Raw genomic sequence first — 11,606 nt, 5'->3', positions numbered from 1 at the left:
CGCGGCACCGGCCGGGCGGGCGGCCACCGGCCCTGGCAGCCTCCGGGAGTCCCGGCCCCGTCCTCCCCGGGCCGATGTCTCTGGCCGGCGGCTGCCCTGGGCTGCGTGGTCCCCGAGAGCGGCGGGGCAGGGGGGGTGTCCCGTCCGGTGAGGCTGGGACACCTCGGGACCCTGCCCAGCTGATGGGACGAGGTGTCTTGACCCTGGACATGGACCCCACGCACAGACCCTGTGTGTGGCTCCCACTCAGAGACCCCCCCCAAGCCAGCCCCCATACACAGACCCCCTGCACAAACCCTGTGCATGGACCCCCCCCATGTATGGCACCTGTGCACAGGCGCACCCCCCCACACACACCCCCCGTGCAAGGACCCCATGTACGGATCCCCCCCCCACACCCATGCACAGCCCGATGAGAGGGAGGGCACGGTCCTGGTGCGCTCGTTGCCGCCGCGGCTGCGGTTCCCACCACACCAGCGAAGACCTACTTCTGCTGGCTGCACCGAGACCTCGCCGGAAAACCCCAGCTGAGCCCAGCCATCTGGCTTCCTGCCGGGCTGGCAGCTAGGCTGTGGGGTGCCCCTACCCACCCGTGTGCAACAGCACAACAGAAAGGGATGGGGATGGGGTTTTGCAGGTAAAGATGCTCCCCCAGGACAGGGCTGCCCTGGTTTGGGGCAGGACACGAGTTCCTCCTGTTTGCAGGGGCTGGAGAACATCCCAGGGACCAGCCAGCTCCTACCCATGGGGGTTCCTGCTGCTGTGAGGGGGCACTGGGAGAATGGAGCCTGACTCGGCAGGGATGGCTGGTCCCCAGCACTGCACCCCACCCCATCCAGGTGCTGGGCAGCCTTGAGCAGCGGTGCAGGATTGCCAGCAGCGCCATAGGAAGTGGTGGCAATTTCCTCACCAGCGCTGCGGTGGCAAGGTGCTGCTGCTAGGCTGGCGCTCAAACTGGCGGTGGGATATTGGCTGGCTTCAGCTTCGCCTTCTTGAGGCCAAGGAAAACTCCGTGCCTGCACCAGTAAACTCGGGTGCTAGCTTGGTGAAAGGTGCTGGTTCGTTTTCTTTCTTTGGCAGATTTAAATACTCCCTCTTAATCTTCCCGGGGGCTTCAACAGCAGGGCAGAAGCGCAGGCAGCACCGTCTCAGTGGCTTTGTGCTGCGGCAGCATTCCCTGTGGCGCGCCATCCATACGTCTCCTTTGGGAAGTCTCTCTCCCTGTCCCCGTTCCCTCCCAGCTCCCGCAGGGAAAGGCTGTGGGAGTGTCTCCGGCAGCGGTGACAGATGGCACAGCACACCTGCTTTCCCGAGAAGCCAAAACAAGAGCTGAGCCAGCATGGTGGTGATGAGCGCTGAGCTCATCTCAGAGCAGGATGGATGACGGATCCTGACGCTCGGGTGGGTGAGAACAGACGGGACAGGCAGACGCCTGCCAGACACCAGCTCGTGCTGTTCCTGCCATGCTTCTAGCCTCAACGCCTGCCAGGTCAGCATCCAAGTGACAGAGGGTCCTGCAGGGCCCTGTTCAATTCTCCCACTCATCCTGGCCCAGAAAGCCACCAGGATTCAGGAGTGCACATGCCATGAGCTCTCCCAACCACCTCAGTATACCCAAACCCAACCCCATCACTGGGGTCAGCAGGTGCAGCCCCCACCTCACCAAACAGCAACACCACAAGCTTTTTAAACCTTCATTAAACCATCTTACCCCCCCTCTCCAGCACGTTCCTTGGGGCTGATTTAAAGAGGGGAGTGGAGTGTGGCTGCCTCCTTCCCCCCAACCGGCACCAGGAGCAGGGCTGGGGAGGGTCCAGGACCCTGCTGGATGCTGGTCCAGGGCAGAGGAGCAGAGCACAGGGCAGGGCAGAGCTGCTCAGCATCACAAACCCTCCTGTCCTTCAGCAAAGCACTTAAAAATAATCCCCGGCCGAGGCCAGAGCCACTCCTGCAGCAAGCACAGAGCAGCCACCAGTAATCCCTCTCCTACAGCACCTTTTTATTCCAAGGCTTGGAGCAGGACAATGCCTAAAGAGGGGAACAGCTGCCTGAGGAGATAATGGACTTCTTCTGAGGCCCTTTGATTTTCTAATAACTTTTATTCAAACACAGTGAATTAATACTGATGGTCCAGCTTTGACACTAATGAGTCAGCTATGCCCTCCAGCCAAGAACACAGCACCAGAAGTTAGAAGAGCTCCAACACCCACATCCTTCCAGCAGCCTCAGGCCAGAGCAGCAGGGATTTGAGCAAGGAACAGGGACTGAAGCAACAGGGCATGACTGCAGCAATACCTTCCACCAAGGGCCAGGGCTCAGCCCTGTGGCACTGACCTAAGCAGGAATGATGGCTTGAGAAGGAAAAATAAAATAAAACCCTACAGAACCAGACCCCTTGCTACAGGAGCAAGTCCTGGGCAGGGATGACAGCAGCACTCACATCCAGCACTGCCCACACTCCCCTGCACTCAGCAGCTTTCATGCATAGCACAGCAATTACAGGTACAAGGGACTCAGCCACCTTCTCTCTTCTCCACATGTGGTTAGTGGGGAGAGACAGGGCAAAGGAGCCAAGCCTCCACTCATCTCTTACCGCTTGGCAAGACAGGACATGGAGAAGTTTGAGGTGAGAGCCGGCAGCCCTGGGGTACACCCACAAACCCCTCATCCACAGCAGGACACAGGAAAGCCTTCCAGATCTTCCCCTCTCCATTTCCAGAGGTGTAAGTTTGCAGGTTATAAAGAAAAGTCTGTTCTTGCTCTAGGGGAGAGAGGACAGAAGCCCTGCTCCCTTGTTGGAAAAAAAAAAAAAAACCAAACCAAAACAAACCAACGTTTTCTGGTTTTCTTCTTCCAAGGCAGCTGTTCCAGACCCTCCTGCGTGGCTTGTCCTGGGGCTTTGCAGCCAACACCAAGAGGCCTGGGCCATTCCTATGCCCTGACCTCCAGCACAGCCCCTCGGCTCCATCCACCAACCCACCACAGGCTGAAGATGCAGCGTGGCACAGCCACTGCAAATAAGTTTGCTTCGTGCTGCTGCCAGCGCAGGGTACGATCCACCCAAGAGCAGGTTGGGGGGGGGGGGGGGGGGGAGTAAAAAGAGCACACTCTTCAAATTAACAAACTGTAATTTTTCTCCAAAGATACATTTTCCATACACATCCATCATACACTGTAACAAAAAAAAGCAGTGTACATGAAATAAGAAAATAAATTAAATCCATAGCATAGGTAAGGAGGACGCTCTAGACTGGAGTAGAGTCAAAAGTTTCCAGCGATACAAGAGGCTCAAAAGTTTGTTTTAACAAGAATGCCTGCTAGCAAGGGTCCAGCAAGTGTTTTAGGTCAGTCCAACTGCTTACACAGTTTTATTTAGAGTTTTTAACAGCCATTATTGTCCTGCAACAGGCAAAGCTATTACATCCTGGGAGAAAGCCAAGAGGCATCGTTTAGATCCAAGTAGAGCATCCAGAAGATAATCAGATTGGTCCTGCAGCATCCATGCTAGCCGTCCTCCTTGGGCGGTGTGTACCAGCCTGAAACAAGAAGAGAGATCTGTGAGGGATGAAGCTGCATGGGGAACACAAACCTACACCTGGAAATGCACAGCTGGAAAAGCTGCGGAAAGCACCAGTGCAAGCACGCTATGTCCCACTTCCAAAGGGCCACAACTCCAAGATTACTGGGAGGCTTTCTCTCTGGGTTACTTCCTGACACCACCCGGACAAGGATGCGCTGTCTCTAGTTATAGCTGAAGGAGTCCAGCACTGACCAGTGGGGAAGGGCAGAGGGATGCTGCAGCCCCACACTCTGTGTTAGACAGCGGCTGCCACCGCCGGCTCTCATCTTGCTCCAGGTAATCTCTTCACTTGCGGCAGAAAAAAACTCAAGCAGCTCGCCTGCACACTCAGCCTAGGGGAGCCCGGACCAGCAAGAGGAAATGCACACCCTCTCCCTCAGCCCTTACCATTCTTCTCGTGGATCTGAACCAGGGACTTGTAGGACTGCTGTGCTCTTGTCAGGCTGTACTGATTCTGCAAGGGAAGACAGGGTGACCATCAGTTCAGCTAGAACCCAGTACGAGCCATCCCACGTCTTCCCTATCCGAACCAAGCTGCCAGAGCTGGTTGTCCGCTCATCTGCCTCCATCCCACTACCAACCACTCCTCGAGTTCTCTTACACTGACTGGGCCCTACCTTATTGGCTCCAAATTGTACTCGCGCTTTCCCTTTCACCAGAGTTGCGCTGATCTGCATAATCACCGACTCGATGGAGTACGCGCTGCTCCAGCCCTGAGAGACAGAGCGCAACAAAGTGAGGCCAGCGTGGACAGGACCCCCACTCAGGGGTTGCATTTCCCCACAGCAACGAAAGGGTTCCCCTTCCCGAGTCTCGCACAGGCATTGCAAAGCCATGCCAGGCAGCTGCCAGCCAGGGGAACAGGCAGGATTTGGCTGCCAGCAGGCCCGAGCAGCAGGAATACAAAGCGTGGCAGACAGCAGCAGCTACCCAGGTCCACGTACCAGCCAGTACCTACCTGTTTTGTAAGTAGCTCCATGCAGATGGCACCGCCACCCAGAACATACCTTGGGGAAGGAATTGGGCAAAGTTATGTCAGAGACAGACACTGCCTCACCCATCTGCTCCTCCAGAGATGAATCATTTTGTCAGAGTAGATCTCAGATGGAAAAATGCACCAAAAAAAACCCACCAAAACCCACCACCTCATCTGTGTTTCCCAGGAGAGCTACTTTTGCAGTATCAGGGAGATAACAGGACTGGGCAGTGCTGGATAAACTCCTTGTGAAAAAACTGTTGCAGGAAGCAGTGCTGGAGACCTCAGCAAGCAGAGACAGGCAAACAGTTACTTACCCCCCTGACAGCACCGGTGACACGACCCTTACGAACGGTGGATCAAAAGGAAAGTTATCCTGGAACAAGAGAAGGGAAGCAAAGCCATTGAGAAACGTCTTCTCTGATGACTCACTGAGGCAGGCGTATCTCGAGGAGGGGGAGGTATGGGAAGCCTTACTTTAAAGGAGAAGTTTAGGAGGATGAAATCTGTTCCTTCTTTCTCTTTGAGGATCTGGAGATCATTGTGCAAAGCGCTGTCCTCGTCAACCCTGCCGAAGGAAAACCCCAGAGGGTCACAGTCAAGGTCATGCACCTTAAGTTGGCCACGCTCACTGCCACCAAACCCCAGAGCTACCGTACCTGCACAACCTGGCTGCCACGTGGGCCCTCAGGTTCTCACCCAGAGGGCAGCGACAGCATGGGCTGTCAGCATTCTGCTCCCGGTTTGCAGAGAAGACCATCACACCCTTTTTGCATGCTGCCAGCTTAAAAATAAAGACTGCCTGGCCCAAGGAAAAGGCAGCACTGGTGTCTGGAGGGTGTGAAAGCTCGGGGTTTTGTCTGATGCACCTCTTCCAGGACTCTAGGAACAGCAGACAGACTTGCAGAGCCCTCAGATTATCTCACGTTTCTCTGGAGATGTCATCTCCTTTCTGATGTGGAGACAGCAAGCAAGCTGCCCGAGAGAGGCTAACCCAAGGTCTGCCAGGTGCTCCCCTGCCCTGCTCACTTCCCCTCTGGCTCATAGGGACATTTTGGTCCCACCACCAAGATCCACCACAGTTGCATTATCCCAAGCTATGCCACCTACTTCAGGAGTTTGACGTTCCAATCGTACAGGCTGTCGTTCACTAGTTCAACTGCATAGTATCCTGCAAGGCAGAGAAGAGGTGTGTCACTACAGGGACAGACTGAACAGGGGGTCAAGCCACCACGCAGATTTCAAATTCCCTTGGCCCTGCAGCACAACCCCAGCCTGGCACAGACACCTCCCACCCCCCCCCGGAAAGGAGCACTTATCCAGAAGGACCATCCTGAGGGCAGCGGTTTTCCTACGACTGCTCTTTCCCAAGTCCTTTGGCTTGGGAAAAGGGTAAGAGCACCATCACCCTCAAAGCCAGATAATCATCCCACCCACAGCACACTCCTCACTTCCATCCAGCACTGGCAGGGAACAGAGATGATAAAGCAGTTTTGCTTGCTCTTGACAGAGCCACAGTCACTGAAGGCTCTCCAGCTGAGAAGAGCAGAAAAGCTCTAAGGCCCATTAGGTGCCACCCAGAACAACGAGGAAAACCCTGGCACAAACAGCAGCCCCTTCCCTCGAGCTCCCCGCAGTACTTACCGCCCTTGAAACTTGGTGATCGGTAAATATCCCTGAGCTCCTTCATTAGCCGGTCGGTGGCCTGCACAGACCCAGACACTGCACCCTACAAGGAATTTGGGAGGAGGGAAGTTGCACGTTACACTGCACCCACCATGGCCATTGCTTTACGAGGCCAACACCTGAGCTAGAACTCCCGTCCAGCCTCTAAACTAGACCTTACCATGTCCCCCACCTCTCAGTCTTCCCCTTTCCCCCTACAGCAACTTCCCTTGCCCCAAATACGCCACCCCAGGCAGTGCAGCTGCAGCAGAAACGCCTCCGTGCCCTCTCAACTGTGTAAGAATCTGAGCCCAGGAGTATAAAAGCACAACCCACCAGCCATCTCCACAGCCCAAAGTAGGGTGCAGCTCCTGGGAGCAGAGGGGAACCCCAGATCTCACTGGCAGGAAGGCTGCCCCACATAGCACCAATGCCTCAGGGCACCCGAGGCCCACACTTACTTCCCTGAGCTGCACAGGCAGTTCACAGACTTCTCTGCATCAGCCATGACAGCCCCTGAGAGCCACTGCTGTACCTTTGGCCAGAGACAGCCCCTTTGATTTAGGGCTAGCAGGTGCCTCCATCGCTCTCACCCTTGGGTCCCTCTGCTTCCCCAACCCGCCATCCCGCCGGGTGACACGTACATTTAAGTAATCTTGCCTCTGGTTCTTTTTTATTTTCTCTAAAATGGCCAGGTTTTCCTTCCCAATGCCTTCGTCCTCTGTCTTCTTCCCATCTGCCGGCTCTTCCTCTTTCATCTCATAGTGGTCCAAGTCCTCAGTGTCCTGGGAAAGGGAGAGGAGAACTGGTAGAGACAAGTCTTCACTCCTCCCTGCTGGAAGTACTGTGGACAGAAGCTGCCCTAAACCAGGAAGAATTCCCAGTGCAACTCTCCAGTTGTCTCAACTCTCCACAGTAAGTCCCAAGCCCTGATGCAAGGCACAAAAGTGGCAGAAGACGCAAGGCCTGGGCATGCTCAGTGAACAAACTTCAGCCACTGGGCCCCTGCCGCCCTCCCATAACAAAGCCAGCAGGCAGAGCGGCACACTTCCCCTTCCAGAATTAAATTGGGCTCATACAGGCTCTTTGTTTGCCGGATTCTTCCCTGCCAGCTCTCACGCCTGTTTATAATTAGCCATTAATCTTATATATGCTCCCCAATGAGCCCCATGCAATTGAAGGGCACTTGAATCTCAGCACGCACGTGGCTCAAACAGCCCCGTGCCACATTTCTGGATGGCTGGAACAACTTGCAGACACTTGGCACAGTGCTGCTGGGCTGCGTTGTTTCCCCTTCATGAGCAAAAAAACTAACACAAACACAGGTCACTGGCATGTGAAGGAGACCCTCACACAAAAAATTCAGTGGCGCAGGATGTTTTCCCCTCAAAAAGATGTGACGTTTCACAGTGTGTCTGGAGTCTCCTTGTAAATCAGCTCAGCCCCGCCCTGCACAGCACACCCCTGACGCTCTCCCTAAACCCAGCAGAGGCTCTGCCCCTCATCCCTTTCCACAACACTCATCGGGCTGATGTGTACAAGACCCCAGTGTTAATAACCAGTAAAAACCAGTCGCAGCAATCGGGGGCCACTGCAGAGATCTCTTGCCATGCACAGTGACTACTGCACTCAGGGTTCAGCTACCCAGAAGCTGCCTGCAAATGGCTGTGGGTACACACAGCTCCAGGGCTGGTATTAATTCCTCTGAACAAGTGTTTACTTCGGCCTCTCCAAGCTAGCTACTGCTATTCTGGATGAGCAGCATTTTTGGAAAGGCTTTGACATTTTTAGACTGTCACATAGGAGAATAGATCCTCCTAGAAAATCCCTCGAGTGGATTAACCTGCATAATGCATCTCCGCACCAGGGCACGGCTCTGCTGCTCTGCTCTTCTGACAGCCCAGCAAATCCAACTGCTCAGCAAGAAACCTTTGCTCTAAGTGAAAGCGTTGTCCCTGAACAACGATGCATGGTGTTAGCAGAAAGCATGAGCGGGAACACTCAGTTTCCAAGGATTTCTTTCCAGTCCACAGGAGCGGGAGGACTCACAGACCACAAATTTGCCACAAAGCAGCAAGTTTGCAGATATGCAAGGTTACACTGGTACCAGTTTAAGCCTCCTCATTTTCTCTGGGGACCATGGTGAACGACATCCTTGATTTAGCAAGCTATTAACTTTGCAAAAACCCCAACAACTGCCAGGCATGCTGCTGCTAAGTGACCTGCCCCCAGATTCTGCAGTGCTGCTGACTTGGTGCCCATGCCTCTCACACCCCAGAAGCGTGCGAGGCATCACTAAACGTCACCATGGAGATTCAAGATTATTCCACCCACTTCTAGAGATCTCTAAACCGCAAACCAAACAACCAAAGCCTGTGGGTTTTGCAGCATGATATTCTCAGCCTGCAGTGAAGTATGGTTGACTCTGCCACTCCTGCCAATTAGCTCGCTCACATGCTCAGCCATCCTACCTAATCCTCTCTGTGGGAGTTCCATTTTCATGGTGTGATTTCCCTGCCAGCAATGGCAACCCGGAAATCCCACCGCTCGTGTGTAAATTTCAGGCTCTAGAGCACAGCAGCGTGAGCTGAGAGAGAAATTGTCCAAGGGGCTCCACTCTCAGCTTATCTGCATGCCTTTGGAGGCCATGGCTATGCCTCTCAGCTGCTGCGGTCCCCTGTGGTTTGTGAACACATCACTCCCATCCATGGCTCAGGACCTGGGTCCCCAGCAGCAAAACACTAAGAACAATCTAGCCTTCGAGCCAAACAGCAGGCTCTTCCCTGTCTGGACTCCACGAGCTCCTCCCAGACACAATCCCTGTGCCCTCGCACCTTTCAGCAGGCATCTCCCTGTGCTCAGCTCTCCGGTGTACTTCCTCATACGGCGAGGCGGCACTTACCTCTGGCATCTCTTCATCTTCCTCTTCAGAGGACACCTCTTCCTGTGTGCTCTGCAGGGACAAAAGGACAGAGACGAAGATTGCACTGTCAGCTTCCTGTGGCAAGGCTCTCCCGCCTTCCCAGACCCTTCTGAGGCAAGGTTAAACAGGGATTTACAAGCAGAACCAAGTTAAAAGCAGAGTGAAGCCAAGAACCTTTACAGGAAACTACACCAGAGGCCCAACAGAGCAGGATGGCATCACCCAGGACAGGAATCCACCCCAGGGAGAAGAGATGAACACCTCGCCTGCTGCATTCCTCCTTCAGGGATTAGGAAGCCTCAGCCTCTAAAGCAAACTCCAGGGAACTCGTTTTATGAGCTTAAAAAGTCTCCTCCCGAGTCACTCACCTGTTCTGCCGGCAGAGGCTGGTCCAGCATTTCAACATCTGGATGTTGGGGGAGGTTGTAGAGTTTGCACAGGTCAGAGATTATTCGCTTCAGGTGCTGCAAAAGCTGTCCAGAAATGAGACAAGCGTCAGAGAATTGCAGAGACCCATACGCCAAGCTAAGCGTCAGCTTAACTGCCACACTTTCCCTCACAAATGAGCGAGCAAAGGCCCAGAGGCTGCCCCTTCCTGCTCCAAGCAGCAGTGGGCATGGGGGAAAAAAAAAAAATCACACCCCAGCATCAAATTCAAAAGAAGACAGAACCGCTCATCCCATATTTCCTGAACCCTTATGAGACCAGACATACCCCCTGCCTCAGGTGGTTGGAGGCACGCAGCAAGGATTTTACCCTCCCGAAGCAGCCAGCCTCTCCCCACCTCTCCCCTCTCCCCACGCAGTGTCCCCTCACCAGCGTGTTTCCTTTCCTGACTTCCACCAGCCTCTCCAGGATAGCTGCCAGGTTCGGATCGTCCGACTCCACAGACCATATCGGGGGAACAGCTGGATAAGACTCCTGGAGAGAAGGAGAAGGTGATGTTTGTGCTGCTGCAACTGCTTCTGTCCCACCAACGCAGCTGGCAGGGAACAGAGCAGCGAACCAGGCAGGACAGGGAGCTGCAGCCCCACATCTCCCACAAACACATCCCTCCAGACTGCAGAGATCAGCAGAACGGCCCACAAGTGACTGCATCCACCCTCCAGGCTAATGCCGAGGCCAAGGGCAAAACAAACCCTCGCTCCAACCACGCTGTTGTGGCTCAGCACTGTGCCACTTCCCCCCAGCCCAAGGGAGTGGGGTGGAAGATGGAGGGTGGTGACGCTTTGGCCACCCCTTTGGTCTCCAGGGCCCTTGGGTGTTTTATGCTGCCCTGCAGGCCTCTTGCCTTGCCAGCTCTGGACCAGAAGTGCTGCAGGAGAAGAATCAGGCGTGCATGACCCAACAGCACCCGCGCAGGGGCAGATGCCAAGTAGGCACCTTTAATCCAGGGCAAAGCTGCTGACAGCCTTTGACAATGCTCCCAAGTTGCCCCTCTGGAAAATCACTGACACCGGCCCTGTTCAGCATCCGCACCAGGGGCTTTCCACACTCTGCCACTCCTCGTCTGGAGCTGCAACCCCAGCTGTAACTCACCACGAGAGATGGGATCTGTGCCCCATTGCAAACCTACCCTCAATCAGGATCCCCTAAAACCCAGGTGAGGATGAGCCACAGCAGATGCGAAGAGCCCGACAATGCTGAGGCCACAATTACCCCCTCCTCCAGGCACCACCGGTCAGGGCCACCTGGGAAGCCCCCCCCCCCCCCCAAAAAAACCCCGGGCAAAGCAGGGAAAAGGGGTGCACATAGAGTCTCGCACAGGGGAGGAAGGGGCCATCAGGACAGCAAGAGCAGCCCATGTTCCCCCCGGCGCTGCCTGTGCCCACCGGTCGGACATGAAGGCTCCGGGGTTTGCTGTCCTGGTAAGGGAAGCTCCATGGAGCTCGGGGCCCGAGCGCGGGCTGCATCCCACGCACAGGGTCCCGGGGAAGGTGGGGGACCAGAGGCAGCTCCCCCCGTGGCCACGTGAGCCCGGCCTCAGTCCCCCCCGTGCCCCGCGGCCAGCCCCGGCCACCCCGGGGGACGGCGGGGCCCGGGCCCAGCTCGCCCCAAGGCGCATGGGCCGGGCCGTGCCGGGCCGGTCCCCGCAACGCCGCCGAGTTCCAACGGGCCGCGGTCGCCCAATGGCCGGCAGCCCCGGTCCCCGCTTCGGTCGGCTCCCCGAGGCGGGTCGGTGTGGCCTCTCGGTCCCAAGACCGCTCCCGCCGGTGCCCCCTCACCCCGCCGCAGCGGGCCGGTGCCCTCCCTCGGGCCTCACCGTGATGTTGCAGTGGATGCGGACGGGCCCCGGCGGCGGCCCCCGGGAACCGGAGGCACCGGCGCGGGCTCCGGCCCCCGGGACGAACTCGCAGCTGATCTCGTCGGGGCAGGCGCTGCCGATGCGGAACCGCTCGTGGCCCCGGTGGAAGATGGACTCGAGCAGCCGCAGCTCCCGCCTCAGGAGCCGCCCGGCGGGG

At 56.2% G+C, this 11,606-nt stretch overlaps 1 protein-coding gene across 1 annotated transcript in view; it reads right to left on the bottom strand.

Moving 5' to 3' along the window:
• Window positions 1-3,110: 3,110 nt before the first annotated feature.
• Window positions 3,111-11,606, bottom strand: part of UBE2Q1 (ubiquitin-conjugating enzyme E2Q family member 1) — an 8,582-nt gene continuing 86 nt past the window's right edge. The window contains exons 2-14 of the mRNA XM_010564174.1: window positions 11,408-11,606; window positions 9,961-10,065; window positions 9,513-9,617; window positions 9,124-9,174; window positions 6,866-7,006; window positions 6,201-6,285; window positions 5,667-5,727; window positions 5,034-5,124; window positions 4,874-4,932; window positions 4,539-4,587; window positions 4,198-4,293; window positions 3,968-4,034; window positions 3,111-3,536 (exon numbers count right to left, since the gene is read on the bottom strand). Coding sequence (XP_010562476.1) covers window positions 3,505-3,536; window positions 3,968-4,034; window positions 4,198-4,293; window positions 4,539-4,587; window positions 4,874-4,932; window positions 5,034-5,124; window positions 5,667-5,727; window positions 6,201-6,285; window positions 6,866-7,006; window positions 9,124-9,174; window positions 9,513-9,617; window positions 9,961-10,065; window positions 11,408-11,606 — 1,141 coding nt within the window. The 3' untranslated portion in view covers window positions 3,111-3,504. The remainder of the gene's footprint in view (window positions 3,537-3,967; window positions 4,035-4,197; window positions 4,294-4,538; window positions 4,588-4,873; window positions 4,933-5,033; window positions 5,125-5,666; window positions 5,728-6,200; window positions 6,286-6,865; window positions 7,007-9,123; window positions 9,175-9,512; window positions 9,618-9,960; window positions 10,066-11,407) is intronic.

This window comes from Haliaeetus leucocephalus, unplaced genomic scaffold (assembly GCF_000737465.1).
Source record: "Haliaeetus leucocephalus isolate CR32 unplaced genomic scaffold, Haliaeetus_leucocephalus-4.0 Scaffold175, whole genome shotgun sequence".
Classification (NCBI taxonomy): domain Eukaryota; kingdom Metazoa; phylum Chordata; class Aves; order Accipitriformes; family Accipitridae; genus Haliaeetus; species Haliaeetus leucocephalus.
The sequence above is the reverse complement of the archived record's forward strand: the minus strand, read 5'-3'. Positions and strand labels throughout refer to the sequence as shown.